General features: G+C 37.1%; 1 protein-coding gene across 16 annotated transcripts in view; it reads right to left on the minus strand.

Annotated features, from left to right (window-relative positions):
* ATP8B4 (ATPase phospholipid transporting 8B4 (putative)) overlaps window positions 1–27,394 on the minus strand; it is a 236,553-nt gene that overhangs the window by 107,347 nt on the left and 101,812 nt on the right. For 11 of the 16 annotated variants that reach the window (XM_079129885.1, XM_079129898.1, XM_079129886.1 and 8 more), the window contains 4 exons: window positions 20,855–20,925; window positions 16,754–16,836; window positions 6,967–7,125; window positions 1,158–1,246 (listed from right to left, as the gene is read on the minus strand). In XM_079129885.1, the coding sequence (XP_078986011.1) occupies window positions 1,158–1,246; window positions 6,967–7,125; window positions 16,754–16,836; window positions 20,855–20,925 (402 nt within the window). Of the gene's footprint in view, window positions 1–1,157; window positions 1,247–6,966; window positions 7,126–16,753; window positions 16,837–20,247; window positions 20,273–20,854; window positions 20,926–24,708; window positions 24,776–27,394 lie in introns of all 16 variants that reach the window. The other 5 variants (XM_079129890.1, XM_079129896.1, XM_079129891.1 and 2 more) reach the window with 4 other exon arrangements.

Here is a 27,394-nt window from a genome sequence, read left to right on the forward strand (position 1 = left end):
ATTCAAAGCCAACCTCAGCAAAAGCGAGGTGCTAAGCAACTCAGTGAGACCCTGTCTCTAAATAAAATACAAAATAGGGCTGGGGATGTGGCTCAGTGATCGAGAGCCCCTAGTTCAATCCCCAGTATGCCTGAAACCCCACTGCCAAAAAAACGAATTTCTAAATAGTAAGAGTAGATCAGTAAAACACACATAAGGCCTTTCTTAGGGCCCTTTGTAGCTTCATAAGTCACACACATGTGAAGCTGTCCCTGTCCATAACTATGCAGAGAGGGTTTAACTTAAGCAAAGATAAGACACTTTAAGCACCAAAAGTGCAGCAAACTACCTTTAAATTGTGTTGTTTTTCTTTATTTTAGTGGTTACACATGATAGAGGAATCCATTTTAATAAAATTATACAAGCATAGGATACATCTTATTCTAATTAGGACCCTGTTCCTGTGGGTGGGCACTTTCATAATTTCATATGTGTACGTAGGAAAATCATTCTACTGTCTTTCCTACTCCTACCCCCACTCCTTCTTTTGTTTCCCTTTATCTAATCTACTGAGCTTCTCTCCACCCCCCCTTTATTGTGGTTAAACTTCCACATCAGAGAAAACATTTGACCTTTGTTTCTTTGGGATTGGTTTATTTCACTTAGCAGGATACTCTCCATTTCTATCCATTTACTGGCAAATGCCATAATTTCATTCTTCTTTATGGCTGAGTAATATTCCATTATGTAAATATACCACAATTTCTTTATCCATTCATCAGTTGATGGCCACCTAGGTTGGTTCCATAGCTTAGCTATTGTGAATTGTGCAGCTATAAACATTGATGTGGCTGTGTCACTATAGTATGCTGATTTTAAATCCTTTGGATATAACCAAGGAGTGGGATAGCTGGATTTTGTTTTTCAACACAAATCCTTGGAATATGTCGAATTCCAAGATTGTGAAGGCCACCATAAGCACTAACCTACCTCTCCTGACAAATTTCACCATTCATTGAGAATTTATTATAATCTAGAAAATTGAAGGCAGTATAACTGAGCTTCAAATCAGAGTGTCCAAATACAACTCCACAGGAAAAGAAAGGCTTCTGATAGAATTTCCCCAAAATAAAAGAAATATATTAAGGTAACAAGGACTGGTGATATTTCCTACTTACCCACAGTACTAGAGTATTCATCAATCTATCAATGCTTGTTCTTTTAAACTTTGTTTTACCACTGTTCTGCATTAGTTTAGTGTCAGGACCTGCAAATAAAAGAAGAAAAAACTTTGAAACAATTAGATTATGTAGTAGTAGCAGTGATTCTTACTCATATCAATGTTTCTAAAAGGGAAAAATTTATTTTTCAAAATAATTTAACTTTTATTAAGAACAAGGGCCATTAATTTGTATATGATTCTTAACTAGTTTCTTAACAACTGCTTCCTGAAAACTACAAGAGAACAAATCTCTGTAGAGTAATTTCAGAGAGAATCTGTTGCTATATAAAACTTAAGAAATGCTTTTTTTAAAAAATTGTGAATGAATGTGCTTGTAGCTTGAAGTAGTTAATGACAGCAAAATCAAAAGGAATCATGTGGAAATATGGAAAAGAACTATAGTACAAAAACAATTTAGAATACTATGGCTAAAAATTAAAAGATAAGAAATCAAATTCCAGATCTGTTTCCCAAAAAGGTTTGAGGTACCCCTCAAGGAGAAACCTGAAAAATTACAAAACATACAACAGCAAGCAAATTAAACCTTTATTGTGATTGACAAAAACTGTTTATATAATGTATGCTTTTTGTAAGACAAGAAATGACTGTATTTTTTCAATATTTGATGATATATTCAATGTGATATATTTCCTAAGAACCTTTTTTAAGGAAATCTGAGGCTTACTTTAACTGCTTTAGAGATGGGTTATTAGATGATTAACAAATACTATGTTGCTAAGGAAACCCCTTATTAACAGAAAATGCTCAATATAAACAATTATTTCAATTACAACTGACTTCTATAGTGTTCTTATTCCACATTGTCTTCCCATTATTATTGACCCATGCAGCCATTTAATACAGGAGGAAGGGGAAAATGAAAGAAAAAAGTGGGGGCACACATGAAATTACACACCATTCTAGAAGCCATGAAAGGGTGGGAACATCCTTTTAAAATTTCCCTTTCCTCAAAAAACAAACAGAAGCAAAGATTGGGGTCTCAGAACAATTCATTGTCTTGCGTTGGAAAATGCACCCCAGGGTCCTATTCCCGGCCACTGATGTGTAGAAGAGACCACCCACATTTTCTCAGAATTGTTTATTAAAGTCATATGAACATGGAGGATGAGAAATATTTCTTCTGTAGTAAAGATCACAAAGACCAAATAAAGTTTGTGATTGCTAAAAGCAAATATTGACAGACCAGTTGATGCTAAAAATTTACGTTTCTTAGACACACAAAAATTTACAGAATAATAGTCTATAGGTTGTTAAGTACTTATTGAAATATATCCACAGGTGTATACATACACGACTATTCTTCATAATCTAAGGCCTTGTTTGAAAGAGTTTTCTATACTGGCTGCTCCTGTTTCTTAATCCTCCACCCATTATTCAGTCCAGTTTGGGGGCCATCCACTACACCAAAACACCTGGTGGTTATCACCAATAACCTCCATAGGTTATGATGACTGTTCTGATACTGATATCATGGTTCTGATATTGTTGACTACCTTGTCTTGTAAAACACACTCTTTCCTCAGCTTCTGTGTTTCAGTGTTCTCCTGCTCTTATTCCTACTTCCTTAATGACTCCTTCCTGTTTTCCATGAGGCTTACCCCTCTACCTAATTGTTAAACACTGAGATTCCTTAAGACTCAGGCATAAGTCACCTCATTTTACTCAATCCACCTTACCTGGGCAATTTTACCTATGACCATAATCAGTCTTCAGACCAAATGTATTTATCTCTACCTCATACTGCTCTTTGAACTGGAAGCCCAAATATTTAAGTCCATATATTTTATTGCCCTCATGACATCTCCACCGGATTATCCTAAGGCCCCTCGCATGGCCCTTGTCAGCCTACCTTTGGAATCTTCAGGGTTCTTTACCTCAGTTAATGACACTATCCATCCAATTCTGACATCCTAAGTGTCAGAATTGATTACTCTCTCATCCTCACTTTTAAGCCTGTTCATCAAAGCCTGTCAATTCAACTTTCTAAAAAACTTCTGATTTCTCTATTGCCATAATCCCCATTCTAATCCAAAAATACCATCATCTCTCAACTTTTAAAATCCTAGTAATTTTATGTTCCCTGCATCCACTCTGCCCTGAACTTTATCCAACATTTTTCCTTCTTTTCACACCCCAAACGTGCACTCTTTCCAGAACCTACTGAATATCGACAGATATTTCACACATGGTGAATCTTTCAAATTTAACACAAACACGCCCCACCTGTTAAAAACTTGCAATGGCTTCCTCAAGCTCTTGGGATAAAGTCCAAAATTCTGGACACTAACCACAAGGTCCTACGTGGTACAGACCTTGTCCAGTCACATGTCTATCTCTATTCTCTGTGCTGTGTCCCACGGGCATAAGTTTTTTTAACCTCACTGCCACAGAGCTTTGATCTACAAACTGCCTTCTTACTAAGCTAGTTCTTTCACTTTCCTACATTCTTTGCCTCTTTTACTTTTCTAACTCCTTCTCATCCTTCACATTGCAGCTCACATTTTGTTAGGAAAACCTTCCCTAGAGTTCAGTTCAAATCAGTTTCCTTCATTATACACTCTTGTGAGGCCATGTTCGTTTTTCTTTGGAACACCTGTCTCAGTCTGAGGTTATACATTCATTACTGTAAGTATTTGAGATTAATGTCTTTCTCTCTCTTACGAGACTGAGAAGCACCTAAATGAAGGGACTGCATGTTTTGCTCACATTTTTAATCCCTCTTGAGCAAGCAGCATAATGCCTCATGTACAGTAGGCACTCAATAAGCAAATTTTAGTGAATTAATTAATGGAATACCTGCTGTGTTTTAAGCAATGTGCTCATGTGCTTTCAATTGATTATTTCAACTGATACTTACAACAAGCCAACAAAAGAGGTTATCCTTCCTTCCTTAGTAATGAAACTGAAGTTTAAAGAATTTAACTTGCCTGGACTTCTCATCTAATAAATGCCAGAACCAGAATTTAAACCTCCATATATTTAATTCCAAAGTTCTTGTTCTTAACTACTATTTGTAAAACTATATGAAATAGTCAACAAATGCACATTTAACACTACCTCATTCAGGACCCTAACAGGAAATAGATACCATATTGAACAAGGATAATTAGAATTTATTTATAAAGGAACTCTTTATGAAAGTTGGGGTGGGTATAGAGGAAGCAAAAGGTTAGTGCAGTAACCAAGGCTTCATAGCAATCCAACTCTTTCTTCACCTCAACCAGGGGATGTGGAGAGGAGTGTTATTAGACCCTAGGATGAGAGGTATATGGGGTTAAAAGCCTTTAAAGGATGAGTAACCTAATATGAGGGACCAGTCTGCAGTGAGCACACAGGGATGTATCCTGAAGGAATAAATACCTTGGCCTTAATCATTTTTCTCCCTTTGATTTCTTTTCTAAGACAGAGTCCAACAAGAAGCCAAAATTTAAGGAAAACTATTAGAGCCAATCAAACAGGTCAGCCTCCAAGGCAGAGAGAAGTTTGGAAAAGGGTCAGAGAAGACCTAGAAGGGCAAATGAAAGAGACCCAGCACTAAAAACTTACCTGCACCAAGATGGTATATGGATCCCATATACTCCTTAAATGAATTAGACTCCTGCTGTCAGAAATAACACCTACTCCTCTCTTGAGCAGAAAGAAAAAGTCATTACCAAGGAAGTATGGCCCAGCTGTTAGTATATATTAGACCTTCATAAATTACAGACTTGCAAAGTAAACCATGTCTGTCAGCTATATTCCCTGCACAATTCTTAATGGTAGATATAATTAGCGTAATAGTGCAAAAAGAAAAGTTAACAATTCATTTAGGATTCACTTATTCTCCTAAAACGAGTTCCTCAACCAACTGTCTTAAGACTTAGGGAACCTGACTCCTGCTCAACTCTGGCATGGATAAAACCAACCATTAATTCCTCAGTTTGCCATTATTCTAGTTCAAGTTTTATACTCTTTTGTGCACAGACTAAAGTCAATGAACATATTCTCTGCTTTACAAATGTCTGCCTGATGGCTGTCTCCTGCAAGTGAACATTCAGGCTACATCACAAGAGAAGAGACAACTCCCTCTCTTCCCCACCAAGGTGCAGCGAGAAGTATGTTTTCCCAACTCAGCCCATGGAGCGCGAAGTGTGCTCTGCACTGATGATGAAAGAAGGGAGAAGGGTGGAAGGAAGGAAAACAACATTTGTGAGGCATCCTCTTCCGTAGGCATCAGCTCATGGAGACTTTGCAGTGTACTCTCCGATATATTCATTATTATCCCCATATTACAGAGGGGGAAACAAAGCTTAGGAAGTTTAAGTAACCAGATCTACCTGATCCCATTTCTGTGAACTTTCTGCTCTTCTGCCTTGGAGGACATCTATTCAACTTACCTCTCTACTTCCTTTCTTGTGAGAGCATTTTCCCATAGAGACAACCTTATAAAGAACTTGACCTCTCAGTGGCTCACAACAGCTGTCCTAGCATAACATGGTGTAACCAAACTACAATCCTGAATTAGTTGTTCCAAACAAGATCATACAAATTCAAACAAACTTTTGGACTATGTCCCATTCCTAGGGTGAGGCACCTCCATTTCTGTGGTGAAGGGAGCAAACCAGATGGGTATTTCCCACCAGAAGACCTTCAAGATGTGTCCCTATCATTAAGTAGGACAGTAAAAGGAAGTTTATGGATCAGCCTCATTCTTTCTCTGCAAGAAAATGCAAATAAGGAAATAAATAGTCAGAGGTTTATTTCCCTCTGACTAACAAATAAAAGCATCTGATGAAAGAATCATGAAGCCATATTCATCCCCAGATAAAAGCACTATACTGTCTCATTTCTAGGGATTTCCAAAGTTCTTATAATGCTAATATCCCAAGCAGGAAGAACCTTGCTAACACCCACAGCTGAGAGTATTTAGGAATAATTGGGAGGACTTTCCTAGCTTTGGAACACTTTTAAGTCTTTAATGAACATTTTGTTGTTGCTGAGGAAGGTTAAGAAAAACATTCCAATTTTGATTGCACATATAATCAGCAGACCCAAAACACATCTTAATTTGGTGCCACAATAAACAGGATTTATAAAATCAAGGGCTCGCAATTGAAGCCATGAGTACAATTTGAGTGACTTTATGAAATGGTGCTACTGTGAGCTTCCTTAGCAGGAGACTGCCATCTTGAACCCATAGAGATTAAGTAGGGAAAGAAAAAATGACAGGCATGAAGAGCATCCCCCCACACACCAGCCCCGCCCCCCACGCACAGTCTTTCCAGACCCCACTGTCCTGTTTACAAACCGTGGAGAAACTACAGAGAATAAACAGAGGTGACTGCAGGATCTCCAAGAACACTTTCCCAAAAGAGCTGCTTGACTTTCACAAACTACACCGAGAGGAGCAGAGTGAGGGGCTTTATTTTTTATTCTTCTGTCAACTTAAAGGCAGAAGAATACATAAAATGACAGAATGACTGAGAAGGGGCTAAAGAGAAACTAAAGAGAAGCACCCACCATATAAGGAAGGCCCCAGCACCCTTAAAAATAAGCGGAAGATGTCAGTGGTTTCCACACCCTGGACCACCTGGACTATTTTTAAAGCTATGGTATTTTATCCTGGAGCCACAAACCTGAAGTCAACTCCAGAGCAGTCCTTTGCAAGGGTTAAAAGCACCATGCTGCTCAGAACTTGGAGAAGGGCACTGGTGTGTATTGCAGGAAGGAGTCACATAGATCTGGCCCCGGACCATAAACTGTACCTGCAAAAATCACCATTCCAAAACACCAACTGGTGTTCCTCAGGACGCAGCCTCTCAGGATGATCTTCTGATTGTTGAGGGAGTGCTTTCTGTCCTTCCAAGAGAGGACTCCGGTAAATTTATCTAATTTGTTGTTAGGCGCCTCACAGACCACAATCCCTGGGGGGAAAAATAAAGCAAAGCTCCTTATGTATATCTCAAACTCTCTTCAGAAGCCCACGATACTGTTTTGCCTTCCTACTTCTATGTACGGCATGTTTTTCCTTCCCTCTTAGCATGGTGCTGGATATACCGGGTTGTGCTAGAAAAATAAGCGGGAAAATGCAAAGATGGAAATTCATCAAATATTTTGAAGTATAGCTTTCTCTAAAAATAAAAAAATCACTTATCTTTCCTTTTAGTGTGTAGCACATGACTTTTGAAAATACAAAGCAGGGCTCTCAAAGCTTTCTTTGGTTTAATGTGAACTGTCACACAGGTTAAGATGGCATATTTCCTGTTTCACAGCAAAAGTTCACCATCTTTCTAGTGTTCTAATCAAGATTTTGGGGGTCCTACTATATTCCACCCCAGAAAAACCTGGGCCTTGTTTGCCCCATGTGCTTGAGAATGTGTGTGATTCCTTTCAGCTGTTCTATGCTTCTTATCTTGATTAGATTCAGAGTTCTGGGGACTCAAAGGCACCATATAACTTGCCCAAACTGGCCAGAAGATGTTTCTAGTTGTTTTTTTTTTTTTTTTTTAATTCCAAGTCCATTCCAAACCAAGGGCATGCCCATTCCAAATCAATGAATCAATTTGTTCCATCATTTCAAGAAGAAAATACACATTCTGGGTGGGGCACTTGATAGAAAAAGAAACCAGAAATAATCTTTTACGGACTCTGTCACAAGACATAACTATTAGATTAATATACATTTGCACTGCAAACAGGTGGGATTAAATTTTTAGAAGTAATGAATACAGGGACATGAAAGAACAGAACAGAGAGAGAGAAGGAAAAGAGCAAGAAAAAGAAAGCGGGAAAGAATGAAAAAGGATTAGTGGATAGATCTAAGTGGGGTTCAAGTCAGTGTCAGGGATAACATTAGTGCCTGTAAGTTTCTTGCTCTTCAAAACAATAAAAATATGTTTATTTAAGCAGAAGCAGAATCAAAAAGGGCAGCTTGGAACATAAAAAGAAGCATTTGGAAAATAAAAAGGGAGCCTTATTGATTGAAGGTTAAAGATCAGATGATATTAAGGAATTCTATATGATGCTGTCATCTTTCCATTACTGTAAAAAAATAAATAAATACCTGAGATAAACAGACTTATAAAGAGAAAAGGCTTATTTTGGATCACAGATCTGAAGGTTTCAGTTCATGACCAATTCACCCTGTTACTCTGGGCCTATGATGGGAGGTACATCATGGTGAGAGTACATGGAGGAGCAAAGTCATTCACCCCAGGGCCAGGATACAGAACAGGAAGAGGAAGAGACTAGAGTTCCACAGTTCCTTTCCAGGACACGTCTCCATCAACATAAAATCTCCCATTAGGCCCCGCCCTTTAAAATATCCACCACCTGCCAGTAGCACCAAGCTTTTTACACAGGCTTCTGGGGAACATTTAAGATCTAAACCATAGCAGAGTCTGACTCCATCTTCTTTCCACACTGCCTTCTGACCGTAAAGAGCTTCTTGTGTGGCTTCTCTTCCTTCCTAGGAGTCTGTTTTCCCTTTAGAACTCTTAGACACAGGTAATAGCAACTAGTTTTCACATAGTCTGACCACTCCTGACCAACCAGATTATTCACAATAACAGCCTTTGCATTAATAAAACAAAACACACAAAACTCTGAAAGGAATGAGGGATTCATGGTCTCAGGACTGCTTCTCCAACTTGCACTTACTTACCTTTCCCCACTATCAAAACTTTGGCCTAAAGACCTCCCACTTAGGCACTTTCTGGCAGCTTCTCAGACATCCACTGCTAACAGAGGAAGTGCTGGCAAGAGGTTTGCAATAAGACAAATAACCTGTAAGAGGTCATTTTTTATTGATGGGAAGTGGCTGAATTGTGGTAAGTTCCCATTATAGGCCATTTATGTATTAAAAAGTAAATTAAAACTGATTTAAACTACCTCAAATTATTTGGACAACGATATTGTGGAAGAGAGGAGACGTTTTCTAAATTCTCAGAATTTGTTATCTTTTTTTCTCTACCAATAATTTTCATTCCTGAATTATGAAGGACCTTGAATTGGGTGGGTATTATCCAGAAAACCTAAATAAAATAACAGGTTAACAGAAGCCATTAAAGTTTAATCCAGTTTCTTGATCCAAGACTCAATTTCTCAGGCTTCAAAATTGGCCACTAAAAAAAAAAAAAAAAAAAATGCTTTGGGCAAAAACAACATGATACATGATTCCTGCCAATAGAAATATAAAAAACAGGTTCATTTGATCATTTTTATTGTTGTAAGCAAAGACTGACATAGAGGCAAATACAGCCTTGAACATGTTGGCTCACTACTCCCTGGCCCCAAGGCTCAGCCACTTCTGGCTTTACACCAAGGGTGTGGTTCTAGACAGGAACAGGCAGTAAGGCTAAGGGGCTCTGCATGGGTTCTTAGAGCCCAAACCCCAATTCAACCTTTCTCAGAGAGTGTGGTCCCAGTGATTTAAGCACGAAATATAGGGCTCAGTCAAAATAAAAATGGTAGGAACAAAGCCAAAATGCATTTTTTTTAATCATCAGAAATGCTCATCTTCCCTTTTCTTAGTCCTGTTAGCATAAAACACAAACTTCCTAATTTATTTTATGCCTCTTTCCAAAAGAGGTTAACAGTTTCTTTTAGGGAGAACAATATTTGCCTCTACATCCCATAACCTACCATACTGTCTACATAATAGGAACTTAATAAATATTGGTTGGAAAGATAGTTGGAAAAAAAATTCAGATAGTTTCAAGCAAGAGGTTGGGAGATGAAATAGGTATTAGAGAAAATTGAAGGTGAATGGGAAAAGTAGGTATATTTTCATAGTAAAGGGATTATCTATAGTGTGTAGAAATCTACAATAGGGGTTTTAGGTTGACCTAACTCTAATAGAAGCCATACAGATCTGAGACAATGAAAAAAAGTGGAAGCCTCAAAGCACATTAGAAGTAAGCAAAAATGGATTCTAATCAAAGCATAAGAAGGACTAGGGAAAACTCTCTTAGGACCCTTCTCCCATTTTTTTTCTAATTGTATCAGAGAAGAGAAAATGGTCAGTTTGACAATTGATAGGAAACCATTTGAGTAAAATAGCATCATTCCTCACATAGTCATTCACTGAATACATGCTTAGAGTCCAAAGTCATCTTTAACGGGCAGTCATACAACCAGTGGAAAGGCATATCAATTACGAATTAAATGAATATAATGAAACTAGCTAGTCTCATTAGTTTGCCTCTCTGAAAAGATGTGAAAGCAGATAGCAATTCTTCTATTTCACAATCACACAGAAATGCCCCTACTTAACAAAATCCACAAGATTTCATTCAGGACCTTACTCAGTACATAAATTTATTTACCAGGCTACTGGTTAACCACCAACTTGATAAACTTCTCAAACTACTATATTTACCTCAAAGAAGAAATCTATAGTTTGTCATGAAAATGGAACTCGGTACCCAATATTCCATAGTTTTCCAGAGAAGCTCATTTCTTTCTAGATATTATTAGCAATATTCCTTCATTATCTGCACTGCAACTCTTCCATAAGACAAATTATACATTGAATAAGATATCATTATTGCCATTCAAGATTTTCTCGAATCAAGAGCTTCTTAACACTTAGGAGATTGCCTACTATAGTTGCCTTGAGGATTGTGATAAATGGGTTTTTTTCTTGGAAAGAAGAATGTCACTTTCCTATTTTCTAACTCCTTTATTCTTCAACCATCCAGCTTTTAGACATCCATCAATATCATCATAATGGCCATACCAGCAACAAAAAGAGAAGTTATTTTTCATCTTTATGTGGAATCTATGTCTCAAGCATCAGTCAGTGCTACTGGGCTGTGCTTCCATCCAGGTGAACAGAAAAGCTATCCAGTAAGTTAGAAAAAAAAAAAATCACAAGATGCTAACCAAGCCTTTTTTATTATTTATTTTAACCAAAAAGAGATGCTTATTTTTCTGTTTTAATTACACACATGCTATTCTTTAGAAAGGACCACAAAATACACAAAGATTCCTGACTAAAGAGTCAACCTTTCTCTGGTTCAGAATTCAGTATTAACAGTCATACAAAATATGTAAACTTGTCATGAGTTGCAAAAAACAGATCTTAGTCCAGTCAGTAACAAGATGCAAAAGATTCTTAAACACATTTGGACAATTTACATCCGGGGCTTTCCCCAAGGCATAAGAATGTCCAGTTTACAAATGTATAATTGACAAGTATTTCCAGTTACTTATTTGTAAGAACTTTTCAAGCCCCATAGGCTATAACATGAAAACTCAAGACCTACTCAACTTACTTTTTTTATATTTGTTATAATATTAGATCAAATTACTATCTTTTCTTTCAAAAATTCAACAGACTACATACTGATTTTTTTCAGATATTTGAAATGTATATAAATATTTATATGACAACTTTTTAAATCAGTGGATTTACCTACCAAAATCCAACTCTCTCTTGTGTGTACTGGTCTCTCTGTTTGGTCACCTCTTGTATACATTTTTGTTAGGGACCCTGACTTTCAAAATCACAGAGAACATTGCTACTTTCTTAAAAAATATGATCTCATCCTAGATTTTGATGAACTTGATCTCTGATAATTAATTTAGCACCTTCAGGTTTAGAGTACCTATTTATTTCTTACCCTGAGCAGAAGCTAAACCGTTGTGCTTAATTGCTGCCTTTCTGATTGTAGTTTTTGGTGTCCTTTGTAGAACAGGCTTTGCCAGTAATCTGGGGTTCATTTCTGTCCCTCTACCTAGTTGCCATATGACATAACTTAGTGGGATCTCAGATTCTTTATCTATAAATTGAGGCTAATAATACTGTCTTCCTTCAAGAGTTTGTAAGAATTTAATAAAATAATGTGTATAATTGCTTAACATGGTGCCTGGTATATATTGAGTACTTGACCTTGTATCACCATCATGTTTAGGGTCTAAGAATTTAGACCTTTGCCTTACCTTCTGTGGCTTGAGCTCTGTTCAGGTATGTCTTCCCCTGGGCTACAAGTTCTGTGAAAACAAGGCCTGGGTCTGACTCCTAACCACTGCATCCATAGGAAATTCTCTGGCATTGTGTGAAATATACATTTGTTAAATGAATGAATGAATAAGTGAATGAGTGAATAAAAATGATAAGTTCAGGTCACGCCTAAGGAGGTCACAAGTAAGAAGCTGTGCTTGGGTACAGGGGGAGAGTCAGAGAGACTTATAAGAGACATCCTGAGTCCCAGCTCATCTCAGTTTTGACTCTAGATCACTTTGGAGTCTTCAGTGGGAACTTCTCTAGGCATAGGAGTGGGAAATTCAGGTCTACAAACTTGGAAGATGTACATTTATGATACAAGGACAGAAAACTGTAGTTTAGTGCTAGTCAAAAATATTTTGGCAAGTCTCAGAAGAAAAACCACAGACTAACTAGAAGCAAAAATAATGTCATACCCAAATTTGTTCAGAAGTCACAAGCTAAAGGATAAACTTAGCACAGTCATAACATGGGCAAGGGCACGCCTCCTACAACTGTCTCATCTAGTTTACCTTGCCCAAAGTCAAAGGCATACAATACTGACATCATACTTCTAATTTAAACTGAAGGAGGCAATATCTGCTCTTCATCCCCATGCCCTGGAAGTGTTTCTAGTCCCCAGAGCAAAATCTGAGATTTATTTTTACTTCAATAAGACAAAGGGGAATAAAGAAGACTAAAAATAAGGGCAATGGAGAACATTGGCAAGTAAAAGGATCAACAGAACCTTGATAATAAATGTAGAGATATTTTATAATTCTGCATACATTGTTTTACATTGTGTTCTTAGGACATTCTTAATAAGTAGACATTAATTTACATGGAGAAATTTATGAAAGCAGAAAAGATAACGGATGTCAGGAGAAAAGACACTACAAGTGGGGAAAATAACATAAAAAGTGTACAAGGGAGCTGGGAAGAGGAAAGAGGAAAGACAGTGCAAAAGGGAAGAGAGGAAAATGGAGAATGAAGAAATGGGATAGTTAGAGAAATGTGTGGAAAGAGCAAGGTGTGGATGTAAGAGAGAGACAGAAGTTAAAACTTGTAAACCAGGACTTGGGAAGAAGTGGACAGAGGAAAAACTGCAGGCTACAGGAAAGCAAAAGCAACTGTGAGATGGACGTAGAGTTTGTTAACTGTCTCAGCTCTTTCAAAGGCTCTTCCATACCACATCTTGCATCACTCTCTTGCTCTTTAAATTTGACTGCTAACAGGGGAAATCTAATTTGTGAATTATATCTAATTTATTTCCCCTTAATCCATCCATTCATTCTTTAGATGCTTTCTTGGAACTAGGAAATCACAGTTTAATAAGGATAAACTCATAAAACAACATGTTGTCTTGAACTTTAAGATACGTTAAAATGTAACTCGAGATTTAAGAATGAAAAAGTAAATTTAGCAGAAACCTGGTACTTAGCCCAGAAATGTACCAGCCTCATGAACTTGACAATACACGTTCTCTGAAACATGACCATAGTTTAAGGGTACATAAAACAAAAGAGAGGTCTGTGTTGCCATTATTTAAGAAAACAATTATACTTTGGTGATGTGGTGAGTGGCCAGTCCTGTGTGAAGCAAATGAAGCAAATTCAGGTCACACCTAGTAAATAATAGTTATTACTGCACTTTAAAAGTAAATTTTATGAAGTAATTTTAAACATATACATATATATATGTTTATTATACATGAAAATCTGTTATGCTAACTTTCCTGACCCATCTATGATAAAGGAATTGTTTTTACTGAGGAATTATTTCCCTGCAGCAACCTGATCAGCACCAACTTGTATTGGTTTAAATTCGGGGCTGTAGTGCTTGAGTTTGTTAAAGGGGTTCCAAAGTAAAGATATCACAAAACCGCCACTACCATCCCTCACCCAGTCACCTGCCCTCCAGAAGAAGGGGACCCAGCAACCCTTGTTTTTCTCCACAAGGCCCACCAGGAGCCTTCCTCCTCATCCTGCAGTTTCACACTATAGTCCCAACATCTTTTCCTTAGGCCTTTCCTCTCCCTTCCCATTGCTTTCTGGGGTCTGATGCTGATCCAGACCCTCATTGCAACCATTTATTAATTCACTCATTCAACAAGGATTATTGAGTATCTACTTATGTAATAAGTATTGCTCTAGGAGCTTGGCATATGTCAGCAAACTAAACAATGATCCCTGTGGAGCTTACATTGAAGAATATATAGATGGACACTAAATAATAAACTTTAAATAAATAAATACTATAGCACATCATGTTGGTGAGTGTTATAAAAAGAAGGAAATGTCAAGCAGGGTACAGTGAATCGATAGTATGAGAATGAAGAGGAGGATATGAGGCCCCAATCCCACAGTTCCATGTAAGAATTGGATCACTCATTATCCTGGCATTGACCTACACAGTCACAATTCTTAAGAGGGTGTGGCAGAGACAGTGCTCAACAAATACCCATATTTGTTATTTCCTAGCCTCCCTTTGCAGTTAGATTAGAGCCAGATGATTCACAATAGCTCATGAAGTAGGAGAGGAAGAAGCAGTTAAAAGCCATTGCATCTCTTCATCTCACCCTTACCCTGCTGTGATGACCTGAGAGGCCGTTAGTCTCAGTACCAAGGTCAAAAGATGGAGAAGACTCCCTACATCAGAATGTGATGTGAGCAAGAAATACACCTCTATTGTGTTTATGTAACTAAGCTTTCAGGGGTTTTTGTAACTGAATCACAGTGTAGGTTACCTGTGCCAATATCTATGAAAAGGAACTAAATAATTACAACAATTATTTTCCGCTTTTCAATTGTTACTAAAACATCTACCTCCTTATGGATTAATAGAAGTATAAAAGTATTAAATTTGCCAGGAAAGAAATGAGTAATGGTAAGTTATATTTAGGTTACCCTTTTAGGATTCGATAAATATTCTATGAGGTATTTTAAGCAAAGTTTTTGATTCATGAAAACAATTTACTTTCCTTGGGTTCATGTAACAGTAAAATTTCATTGAAAAAAACTGCTTTGTTAGAAAATGTGTAATTTGTTTTAATATAATGTATTCTAAATATTTCTTGGACCATTCGAAGTTTCCAGCTAGTACCCTGACTTAAATCTCAATTTGGAAAAATATTTTGTCTATAAACATTTGCTAAAATAGCATTCATTTAAGAGAGATTAAAATATTAATAGAATCCAGATAGTTTACAAGCAAATACAAAGCACAGACAGTATAAGCTCTAAGATATGCACTGAAGAAACTTTACAATGTAAACTCAGTTGGCTTTACTTCAACTGAAGAGATGATACTAAAAAACTTGTTCACATTTTCCCTTAGTACACCCCTCAAAAATAAAATCATAAAAATCATCTCAAATTCATAAAGACTCACTAGTAAATAAAACCAATATGTATGGAAATATTAATATTCTGGGCATGATGTACAAGTGAGTAAAGCAAAAGACCATTGAGGGGTAGCAGGAAGGCCTCAGAGTCTTCCTACAAGCCAGCCTATCATGGGGCCTAAAACCATACTAATAATGTCTTTTTTCCCTTGTCTCTTGAAGGATTTTATTATTTTGTGATGTCTTAATTACAAAATATAGATATCCCTAGAGTGAACAATACTTAGAGGACATTTCATGAATACTTAAAAATAACTTTAAAATAATAGTAAAGGACAAGATAACAGTGGGAAAAACATAGAAGCAAGAGATACAATTGATGAGGAGCAGGGAACTGGGTCAAATGGTGTAAAGATGGTGATAATAAAACCATGGTCTAAAATTAAAGGCAACAGATAGTCAAATGATTTATAAATTAGAATATTCTTTCTGAACACCTACTATCTTGAAGACATTATACCAGGTACCATGCAAGATACAGAAATATATGAAGCAGGATGGCTGTCTGTCTTCAGGAAGTTGTGTTAGGTCTAGTGTTAGGTCTTTGTTATGGAGCCAGAAGATGGAGGGATAGTTAGATCTGGAGCTACAAATAGGAATGTGGCCTGCATTTGCCCCCAGCAAGTCTGGAGAGGGATCCAGGGAGGCCAAAGTCAAATAAGTGAAGAGCATTGTCAGATTGAAGGAAATGAGATCTAGAGGAGAAGAAACAAAGATGAAATTTTTAAATGAACTGAGGAGCCCGACACAGTGGCACACACCTGTAAACCCAGCAGCCTTGGAGGCTGAGGCAAGGAGGATTGCAAGTTCAAAGCCAGCCTCAGCAAAAGCAAGGCACTAAGCAAGTGCCTCACTGAGGTGAGACCCTGTCTTTAAATTAAAAAAAAATAGGGCTGGGGATGTGGCTCAGTAGTTCAATGTCCCTGAGTTCAATCCGCAGTACCAAATAAATTAATTAATTAAAATTAAATAAAATGAACTGAGAAAGCCATTCTCCCCTTGGTACACACTGTTACTCTTTAGCACGAGAAGAGATGACAGTCTTGATGCCTGGAAAATTTTATGTCCTTCCAGGAAGTATATAAATTGGATTTCAGGTAACTAGCTTGTTACTTTTTCTTTTTGGTTTTGAGACTGTTGTTTAACTGTTTCAAACACTTACCATCAAACCTTGCAAGTCTGCTAATATCTTCTCCAAGTTCTGAGGTAACTGACAATGCATGACGAACTTTTAGGTTTGTTTCCCTGTAAAATTAATGATGGAACTTGAATTTTTATATAGAACAGCCTAACAGCATCTTACCCAATGCAATTAGGTGGATACAGCACATGAAAAACCCAACTCGAGAGATTCAAAGAACCTCACTTTGAATGTCATTCACACTTCTAACAAAGTCTTGGGAAAATGGGTGGGACTTCTCAGGCTCCTAAGAGTTGGCATTCCAACCACCTCACATCTGTATAACAACACAGTAATCTGTTTTGCAATTTGCAAGAACAGAGAACATAATAAATATGGTTTCATTCGAACCTAGTCAGACATCATGCATGAGTTATAAAACATATTAGGAATGGGAACAAAGTTGCCAAATAAAAGAGGTTATTAACACTCCAGATTCTACTATCTACCTAGAAATTTTACTTGCAAAAGATGGTCATGGCTAATTTTACAGTAGCTGAAATTAAAATGAGAAAAGGAATACAGCTTTCTTTTTCTCAGAGAATCGATCCAAGAAACCCATAAGTCTCAATAGTACAACCAGACAGGCTTAGCAGATCAGAGAGAGCTGGTCATCTTCTTACACATACATTGGATAGATGGCTCTCTGGTATTCAGGAAATGCCCAGCTGAAATTCCACAGCCATCACTCCCATCTTGTGTTTAAGAGCTTGCTGTTATCAGTTTTCTCACTGAGTTCAATCTAATTTTCTTCTGCTGCAGCTCCCTACCCCATCTTTAATACCTGGCAACCACTAATCTGCTCCCCGTTTTTATAATTTTGCCTTTTCGCTTCTATCAGCGTCCTATCTTTTATATAAATGTTTAGTAATTGGTTCATTCAGTCAATAAACATTGATTGGATACTTAGCATAGTTACCTAGGATCCTCAATGCTTCCCCAAAAGGATTACTGTCCTCTTGAGGGAAACAAACAGAAGATTTAACAGTAAATATCACTCTGTGAAATTATATGCCAACCCATGAAATAAGTGAGTTGAGAGAGACAAGAAGCAAATAAACAAGAGGGCCTCCATCTGACCTTCTATCAACCAGTTTCACAGTGATGTCAGGACATGAAAAAATTCCCACTGCTGAAATAGCCTTCTTCAGGAAACACTAAACTGGATTTATAACTGAAGTTACTTTTTCTTTTAAAACAATTACACTGATCAAAATATGCCATTTCCTAGGAGGCAGAGGTGACAGGGATTAAGATGGTCAAAAGGAACTTCTTAGATGAGGCAGAAATTGAGCAGGGCTTGCTGGACTAGGGTAAGGTAAGTGCTTTCAAGGCTACAGAACCACATGCCCATCCAGCTGAACCACTTTTTGAATAATTGAAACAATCACACCAACTAAGTTGGATAGCTCTAATTCTCTGACCCTACTCTACATCTGACATTCATCCAAGTTCATCTTCATACTGAGTTGCTTCTTCAGAATTCTCTCCATTATCTCACTTCCAACTTCAAATGTGAAAATTTAAAGGGAAAGAACAATCACACATAAACCTTACTTTAAGAAATATATTTTTAAAGACCCTGATTAACTCTTTCAGTGCCATGCCACACTCTTTTTAATCTGCCTGAATATCTTAATAAACTTCAAAATTATTTTCAGCATAAGAAACAATACATAAAAAAAACTACCTTTTACTCAGTTTCCCCTATTGGTAACATCTTGCAAAACTATCATATAGTATCACAACCTAGACACTGACACAGTCAATATACATTTCTATCACCACAAAGATCCCTCAGGATGCCATTTATGGCTATGCCCACTTCACTGCCTTCCCCACCCCATCTTTAATATCCAGCAATCACCACTTTGTTCTCCATTTTTATAATTTTACCTTCTCAGGAATGTTGAATAAATGGAATCATAGAGTATGTTAGCTTTGGAATCGGTCTGCTATACTCAGCACAATTGTCTGAAGACTCATTCCAGGTGTTGCATGTATCTGTAGTTAGTTCCTTTTTATTGCTGAGTGGCAATCCAGGATATGGATGTACCAGATTATTCAATCATTCAAACCTCTTGAAGGATGTCTAACTTGTTTCTTCTTTGGATGCTATGAATAAATCTGCCATAAATATTCATGTACAAGCTTTTGTGTAAACAGAAGTCTTCATTTCTCTGAGATGAATACCCAAAAGTAAAATTGCTGAGTTGCATGATAGTTGTAAGTTTGGTTTTTAAGAAACTGTCAAATTGTTTTGCATTTCCACAAGCAATGCATGAATGATCCTGTTTCTCCACATCCTTGCCAGTACCCAGAGTTGTTACTATTTTTATGTTAGCTCTATTCTGATCTATTCTGATATATCATTGTGGTTTTAATTTTAACTTCCCTAATTGTTAATGATGCTGAACAACTTTTCATGTGTTTATTGGTCCCCTGTATGTCCTCTTTGATGAAATGTTTGTTCATGTCATCTGCCAATTTCCCAGTTAGATTGTTTATATTTTTAACTGTTAAGCTTTGAAAATATTTTTATATACTCAAGATAAAAGTCTTTATCAGATAGATGCTTTGCAAATAGTTTCTCCTGTTCTGTAGATTATTGTTCTATCCTCTTACAAGCTTTTAATTTGATGAAGTCCAATTTATCAAATTTTCTTGTTATGGTTCATGTTTTTTGAGTCAAATCTAACAACTCTAGCCCCAAATCACAAAGATTTTCTCCCATGTATTTTCCTAAAAGTTTTATAGTTTGTTTTGCATTTGAATTAAATTCCTTAATAGTTATAGACCTATTCAAGTTATTTATTTCATGTTGGATGCATAGTCTGTTTTTTTTTGAGAAGTAGTCCATTTCTAAGTTGTCAAATTTACATATGTAGAGCTGTTTGTAATACTTCTTCATTATCATTATCCATCTGATGTTTCAGAATCTGGAGGGAACTCCCCTGGTTCATTCAGGATATTAATAATTTACCTCATTATTTTCCTTTGTCAGTCTTCCTAAGTTTTTCAACTGAATTAATGTTTTTGAGGAACTAGCTCTGTTTCATTGACTTTATTATTTTTCTGTTTTCGAATTCATTGATTTTTGTTCTTACCTCCATTTTCTCATTCCTAAGTGGTTTTATTTTTAAGTTTTCTGGGTTCTTGAGATGAGAGATTATTGATTTGAGTCTTTTTCTCTGTTCCAGAGTATACATTTAGTGCTATGATTTTTCCTCTTGGCACTATTTTAGCTAAGTCTCCAACAATTATGCCCAAACCAGGGTAGGATCATGCAGGTCAAACTCTATTTGAATAACTCAATATGAAAATGATTTGGGAGCCACTGGTAAAATCATAGGTTCTTGTGGCAGATTGCCAGTGTTGAGCTCTATCTTTACTCTTTAGGAGTTCAGAGCAAATAATCAAGTCTCTCTGAATCCTTGGTTTCATTGCCTGTACAGTAGAGCTTATAGAGTACCTACATCAGGATTATATGATATAAGCCATCTAAAAAACACAAATTATACAGTGTGATTAAAATGTAAACATTCATAAAATGTTTTTTTATGCCAAACCGACAAATTGAATCCTCTGAAGCAAATCTGCTATATGGTCTATAACCAAATTCTAAATTAACATCAATGTCAAAACTGCATCGCAATCCTTTTCTCTATTCTTTCTCTGTATCTTCATTTGACACAAACCCAAGGTTGCTTTTCAGTCCTTTCTTCCTCAGGGAATCTTGATCGCCAGTCCTCTCATTTTCCTTAGAAAATGACTTGAACTTAAAACAAACAAAAACTTCTAAGGCAACTCACTGAAGAATCCTTGCATGAAATTATTCACATATACATGTTTAGCTCACTGTTTCTGAAAGAAAATAAACTTAAAAGTCAAAGTTTTCAAAATAAATTCAAGAGAAAAGTAATTTTCACAATAACTGCAAAATAATTAACAAAGAACTTGGCAATTTAGACTCTTGTGTCTTCCAAAGAAACAGAGAATAAAGTTTAAGTCCTGCTTATAAAGACATTACTTTTAAATAAATTAAAAACCAACCTAATCAAGTATTCTAATTTAATAACTTACCCATCAAGCTCTGCAGTTTCAATATAGCACAGTCCATGTGGCTCACTACTTGATAGAAGCAGCAAATCAGCCTATTTTCAGAAATCATGACAAAAGAATACTTGAGAAGGGGAGACTGGCTGAAGGTCTGCATCACCCCTCCACTACTAGCCAGCAGAGCCTGAGGAGCAAAGTGAAAGGGGTGGGATCCTGTACCACCTCCATGTGGTACCCCTGAACCAAGCCCTTCCCGCCTTCCTTGTTCCTGCTTCCATGCCCTTGAATGTCACAGAAGAAGCAAGGACTGGGGTAGCATACAAATTAGTAGCCACTTGCTTTATATTTTTTGAAAGACATATATAAATTATACATATCTATTGCTTTCATAGTTACTCATGGAAAATATGTCACTCTCACAAATAACTGCAAATATGTATGGGCACATACTTTGATTACCTAGTGAGACCACTTAAAAGCAGGCAGCAGGTAAAGACGAGGAAGACAGATGAAGTAGGAAGAAATTAGGGAAAAAATGAGAGGCAAAGAAGTAAAGATGAGAATCTTAAAAGATAAGCAAAGCCAAAAAAAAAAAAAAAAAAAAAGAACAAGAAGATGGTGTATAGTGAAGAAAGGGAAAGAGAAGGTAAAGTGGAACTATGCAAAAGAGCAAGGTAGAATAAAAAACATAATAAAAGACAATGGAAAAGATTTAGACACTGAGTAGCTTGCCTGGAGGGCGGGGTAGGTACCAGGGATTGAACCCAGGGGATCTCCACCACTGAGCTATACCCCCAGTTCTTCTTATTTTTGATTTTGAGACAGGTTCTTACTAAGTTGCTGAGGCTGGCCTTGGACTTGCAAACCTCCTCAGCCTCCTGTATTGCTGGGATTACTGCTGTATGCCACCATGCCCAGTATTCTGTTTTGTTTTGTTAAATTTTTTTTTAATATAGTTTTATTCTGCTGTCCTTTTGAGCTTTGAAAATTGCCTATCCAATGCAGTTTTAGAATTCTGGTAGCTTTCTATATTGGGAAAACATTTTATTTCAAATTTCAAACTTTATTTTAAAATAAGCATTTGTATGAAATTCTGAAGGGTTTGAATGTCTTTAAAAATTAACTAAAATTGTAAGCTAGTTATTTTGAGACATTAGCTAACAATATGTCTGAATGTAGCATTCCAAATCTGTGAAACAGTCTTACTTTATTTTTAAAAATACTAGCACTGTTTCAGTCTCAAGTCTTAGAGGTTAAATTTAGAATCAATCCACTTGTTTCATTGTCTCTTGCTTTTAAACTTCCAGATCAAAAATTAGTGTGTGTATGTGTGTGTGTGTGTGTTGATTTGTTTTGTCTTGATTAGAATAAAACTGGTGGAAAATCTTAGTGACAGCCCTTATAGGAATAAATGGGTTTTTATTATCAAGGCTCCTCCTCAGCTCTGAACCAAGTAGCCACAGAAGCTTCTCCGGGCAGGAATTATTTTCTGACTGGTCACAGTGTGAACAGAGAAAACCCATGAATGTATGCTGTTCTTAAACTAAGAATTACCTATCCTGATCTAAAAGGAAAAAACTTTGGAAAATTCACCTTGACCTTACTCTCACATTTAAATTTCAGTGTGTAAAGTCCTAAAGCAGGACAGCAGAAGAGCTTAATGCTCTTTGGGCCTCTAACTCTCCTCCTCCCTTAAGCTTAAAAAGATCATTTTAAACAAAATCCAGAATTCTCTAATTCTAATAATCGGTGATTGAAAATAGTTGTGGTGTGTAAGAAAGATATCTACTTGTACCTAGCGTGGCTTTTCTTCAAAACTCTGCGTAGAAAGAGTGAGCCGGTGTTACACTTTAATACTGAGTTCTGACGTGTTCACACTTACTTTGTGGTAAACAAGGGGAGGATTCAGGGTACAGCTGGCTCAGAACATGTGACTGAGGCACCACTGCCACCTGGTGGTGGAATTCTCTCGGGAGCAATGGCCAACTTCCTACAGGCTGAAACAGACCTACCCACCTACCATGGGTTCTGGCCTGTTTCTGCTCTGTTCCCTGGAATCTGGGACTTCTCCTTGGCCCTCCTCTTCATGTCCCCTGAGTCGCCACCTTTTTTTTTTTTTTTTTTTTTTTTAATGTCCTTTCAAACTTCTGCTCCCCAGCCCCTGATCTCTGGTCGGCCTCCTCTCATTCATCCTCGGTTCTCCCTTCCTCATGTCTCAGTGTTGGTAGTCCCTTTTGTTACCCTCTCCCTTTCAGGTATTTTAATCCTTTGTCATTGAAGAAGGGGGGATGAAAGCACAGAGTGGCGGGGGCATCTGGCAGGATGAGTGGTCATACACACATCAGTCATTCTCCCACCTTCTAGTCCATCAGAAATAATTCCAAAAAGGAAAGAGCAGAGAATTGCAGTAACAGGCCTGTCAGTCCCTGACCACTCTTTTGCCAGAGGTGGTGGGTCAGGAGCAACATGAGTAGTCTTAAGGTCCACCAGCCCCCGACTCTACCAGTCTCAGATCAAGCCAACCCTTCCAGTAAATCTCAGGAGACCCAGTTTGTGGTTGATCCACAAATTTATGATTCAGTGGTAGGCATTTACGACACCAATAGCCAATATTTAGCAAGGACTTTCTGTTTCTCACACTACCTTGAGAGCTTTATGTGGATATTTGACCCATAGTGTAGGTCCTGTTGTTGTCCCCACTCTACAAATGAGCAAAATGAGACCAGAGAGGTTCAGTAACTTGTCTGAAACTATTTATGTAGGAAGTGGGGGACCCAGAATTTGAATCCAGGCAGACTGAAGCATACACTGAAATGAATAAAAACTTCTTTGCTTCAAGGGTTTCATAGGGTAGTAAAGACAGAATATGGTAAGAGTTCTCAGGGTCTTATTAACAAAGAACTGTGGGAAGAGTGCAAATGAGAAGGAACACATGATGCCTAAGTAAGGGCATCATGGAATATTCTAGAAGCACTATAAGGCAGAATTCCTCAGGCAGAGGTACTAGCAGGAGTAAAGAACAGAAAAGGGAAAGCATGATTATCTGAATGCAAAGATGGGCCAGGCAAAAAAGTTGATAACAAGAATCACGAGAACCACCTCCCATTGATTCTTATTTTTACTGTCTTCTGTCAATTTTTGGCACCTTTTCCCTATTCCCTATCAGAGGGGACTTAGTTCTTGTCCCCCATGAAAGAAACAGTGTTTTCTAGCTCAGCACCCCTTGCCCTGGCTTTCACAGGCAACAAAAAACCAAGCAACTGCCTCATGGAAACCTGAAACAAATATTCCCATCAGAAAACTTGAAAAGAATCCGCTAAACGTCTTTGAGTCCTCAAGGCCAAAGACATTGTCCTCAGAGGTTTATTAGGTATAAATAACATTTGTCAAGTCAAAGAATAAAGGAAGCAAAACCTCAAGAAATAATAACACTTTAAAATTATAGAATTCTTTAGGAATTTATACAACACTCCCTCATAATTGGGTCATTTTATTCAAATCCTTAACACTCTGTGAGTTCCCATGGTTTGCATGGGGAACCTGGGGAGATCAGATCTGGCCCAGCAGCAAAGAAGGAATGGACTCCTGCATATCCACCAGGTGATTTAAATGAATTCACATAAAGCCAATAGGTTTTCAGATATATAAACACTCAGACCTTAAATTGCAGATCTGGAACCAGAATTCAGAATTTCTAATCCCAAAATGAATACTTTTTCCCCTGGTGGGCTACTAAATCACTGCAATACAACTATGAAAACTAGAAAGTGTTTTGCTTTTTCAGTGTTAAAAATCCAAAACTACAATGGTACAAGAATATTGAAATAGCAATTCCAAAAACTGATGGAAAGATAAGTTTGTAAAATTAGTTCAAATACCACTTTTAGATCTCCTTTTAGTTTTTTACACATAGTTCTTCATCTTCATCCCACACATTATTTTAGTCTAAAAATAAAAACAAAATTAAAATGGCTTATGCATTTTAGTCAAAAATTAGAATTAAATCATAAAAATGAAAGTATATAGGATTACAGGTAATATTTTAAATTTAAATTTCAGACCCAATAAGCTCATGTTGAATAACTACTATTATGTACTGGATACAGCATTGTTTTGGTCTTTATAAGTAAACTAACTTGAGAATACAAAAATAATGGAATAAAAAAGAGCAAGAGAGAAAGAATAATGATGGCTAGCAGAGCATTTATTCAGACAGGCTCTTACTCTGGTCAAAAAACATCCTTGCCTGTATATCATCCCCACAAATTGTTAACTGCTTATAAAGAACATTGACCATTTACTTTTGTCAAACAGAAAATAATGTGTTTCCCTTTATACTTTAGCAAGAGGCTGCTTCTTCAATACAGCTTAAACAAACATATTTTTTTTAAAATCTTTATTCCCTGAAAATCCCCAACTTAATACTGGCATAAATATGTGGTATATAGAAAGTTACATAGAAAGAGGATTTACTTGTACCAATTAGATTGAAAGAATAACTGACTTGAAGCTATAAGAGTTAAAATAATAATGAGAAAGGCAATCACACCACAAAAAAGCCTCTCTAGAAGCACATCCAATAAAGGTGCTGAAAAGGACTAGATGAGACGCCTTCATGGGTCAATAGAGAGCCAAAGCCCACCTGGTATGGTTTGAATATGAGATGTCCTCAGAACCACTCAGGAGATAATGCAGTAATGTTCAGAGGTGACATGATTAGATTACGGGAGTTGTAGCCTAATCAGTGGACTCATTCACTTAATGTACTCATTCATGTACTGAGAAGTAACTGTAGGCAGGTAGGGTATGGCTGGAGGAAGTAAGTCAATGGGGACATACCTTTGGGATTTATATTTTGTCATTGGCACCTCAATCTGTCTCTGCTTCCTGGCTGTCATAAGCTGAGCAGCTTTCCTCAGGCATGCCCTTCCACCAAGATGTTCTGCCTCATCTTGGGCCCAGAACAATGGAGTCAGCTGACCATGATGAACTCAGACCTCTGAAACCATTAGCCAAAATAAACTTTTCCTCTGCTAAGTTGTTCTTGTCAGGTACTTAGGTCACAGAGATGAAGAGCTAATTAACACACCAACCCCTGGTCAGGGCTAAAGCTTAGGTCAAATTAATCTTTCCAGTCCTAGCTTGAAAGGTAAAACTTTTCAATTCCTATAACTGAAGAATGCCTTGGTTTTCAAACAAAAATTTAACTGTCATGAACCCTCTCCAAGAGGATCTGTTCCTGAAAATTGGTGGCATGGAAGAGTGGGGCAGAATGTACTCTCTACACACAGGAAGAGTGCAAAGAGAAAGGAAAGGAAGGAAGTTCCAGGTCCAGCACACCACTCCCTGTCCCTAAACCACCAGAGAAATCATTCCTGGGAGAGGGGAAGCACAAGGGGGATGCAGCACACTTAAAGTTGAGTTCAGTGTGACCCCTTCTAAATAAAAATGGGAGGCGGATAAGCATGCTCAACTCATACAGCCATATGCTACATTAATAATAATCTACATTATCCGATATGGTAGCTGCAAGTCACATGCAGCTATTAAATCTAAACAAAATCCAAAACTCAGTCCTCAGTTACACTAGCTGCATTTCTACTACTCAGTTGCCACATAGAGATACTGAATATGGAACTGGACAAAATAATAATATTTATTGCAAAATGTTATATTGGATAGTACTGCGACACATTGATCATCAACTTCATGGGAATTTGTATAAATGTATCATTCATTTTTAAACCAATGTTAACGATGCGCCCATAGGTCTGATTTCCTTGCACCTGACACTAGCACTTTGTTTCTCAATTCACTGAAGATTCTGCAATAGTAAGTAAGCATATATGCTATAACATAGAAAATATAACTAAGTTAAAAACAGAGGACAAAGGAAATAGAAATTAGAATATCAAGACTAGAAGGCAAGTTGGAGACAGAATGTTACCCATGCAGTCATGTGGAGTTAGATTTAAGACACAGACTTAACTCCTGCTTTTTCTGAACTCACCCCTAAGAATTTGATAAGCAAACATGCTAGGGTATAAAACTATTATTCATTCCTTTCAAAGCAGGAATGGGGTTCTTAAGGTGTGCATTATTTTTATTGACTACCTGAAGCAGAAACATACCTAGCATTGCCCCTGAAATATTCAACTCCAAGTAAAATAAAAGCTAAATGTGTGGCATATTTTAATGTATACTATAATTCCTCTAGCACCATTGGGGATAAAACAGTTACCAAAAACAATATTTTTTTAATCTTAGAATTTGCATCTTAGAATTTCTCATATGCCAGCGGGGGTGGGGAGCTAAGGTTATCCACTTAGAAGCAAATTCTTTCACTAAAATCATTTTCATGAGAGTAAAACTAAAATGAGTTACATGGAATCCTTTCTTTTAAACAATATATTCTGAATGTAGATGATCTTTGCTTAATAAGGGCATCTAGATCTTTTTATTGATACCCCACTAATACAGAATACCCTGAATTTTGAGAATTTGTATCCATTTTTCTTTTTTTTTCTCTCTCTTCTTTCTTACAAGATTGACATCTATTCATTT

The sequence above is a fragment of the Sciurus vulgaris genome (genome assembly GCF_902686455.1).
Source record: "Sciurus vulgaris genome assembly, chromosome: 2".
Lineage (NCBI taxonomy): Eukaryota > Metazoa > Chordata > Mammalia > Rodentia > Sciuridae > Sciurus > Sciurus vulgaris.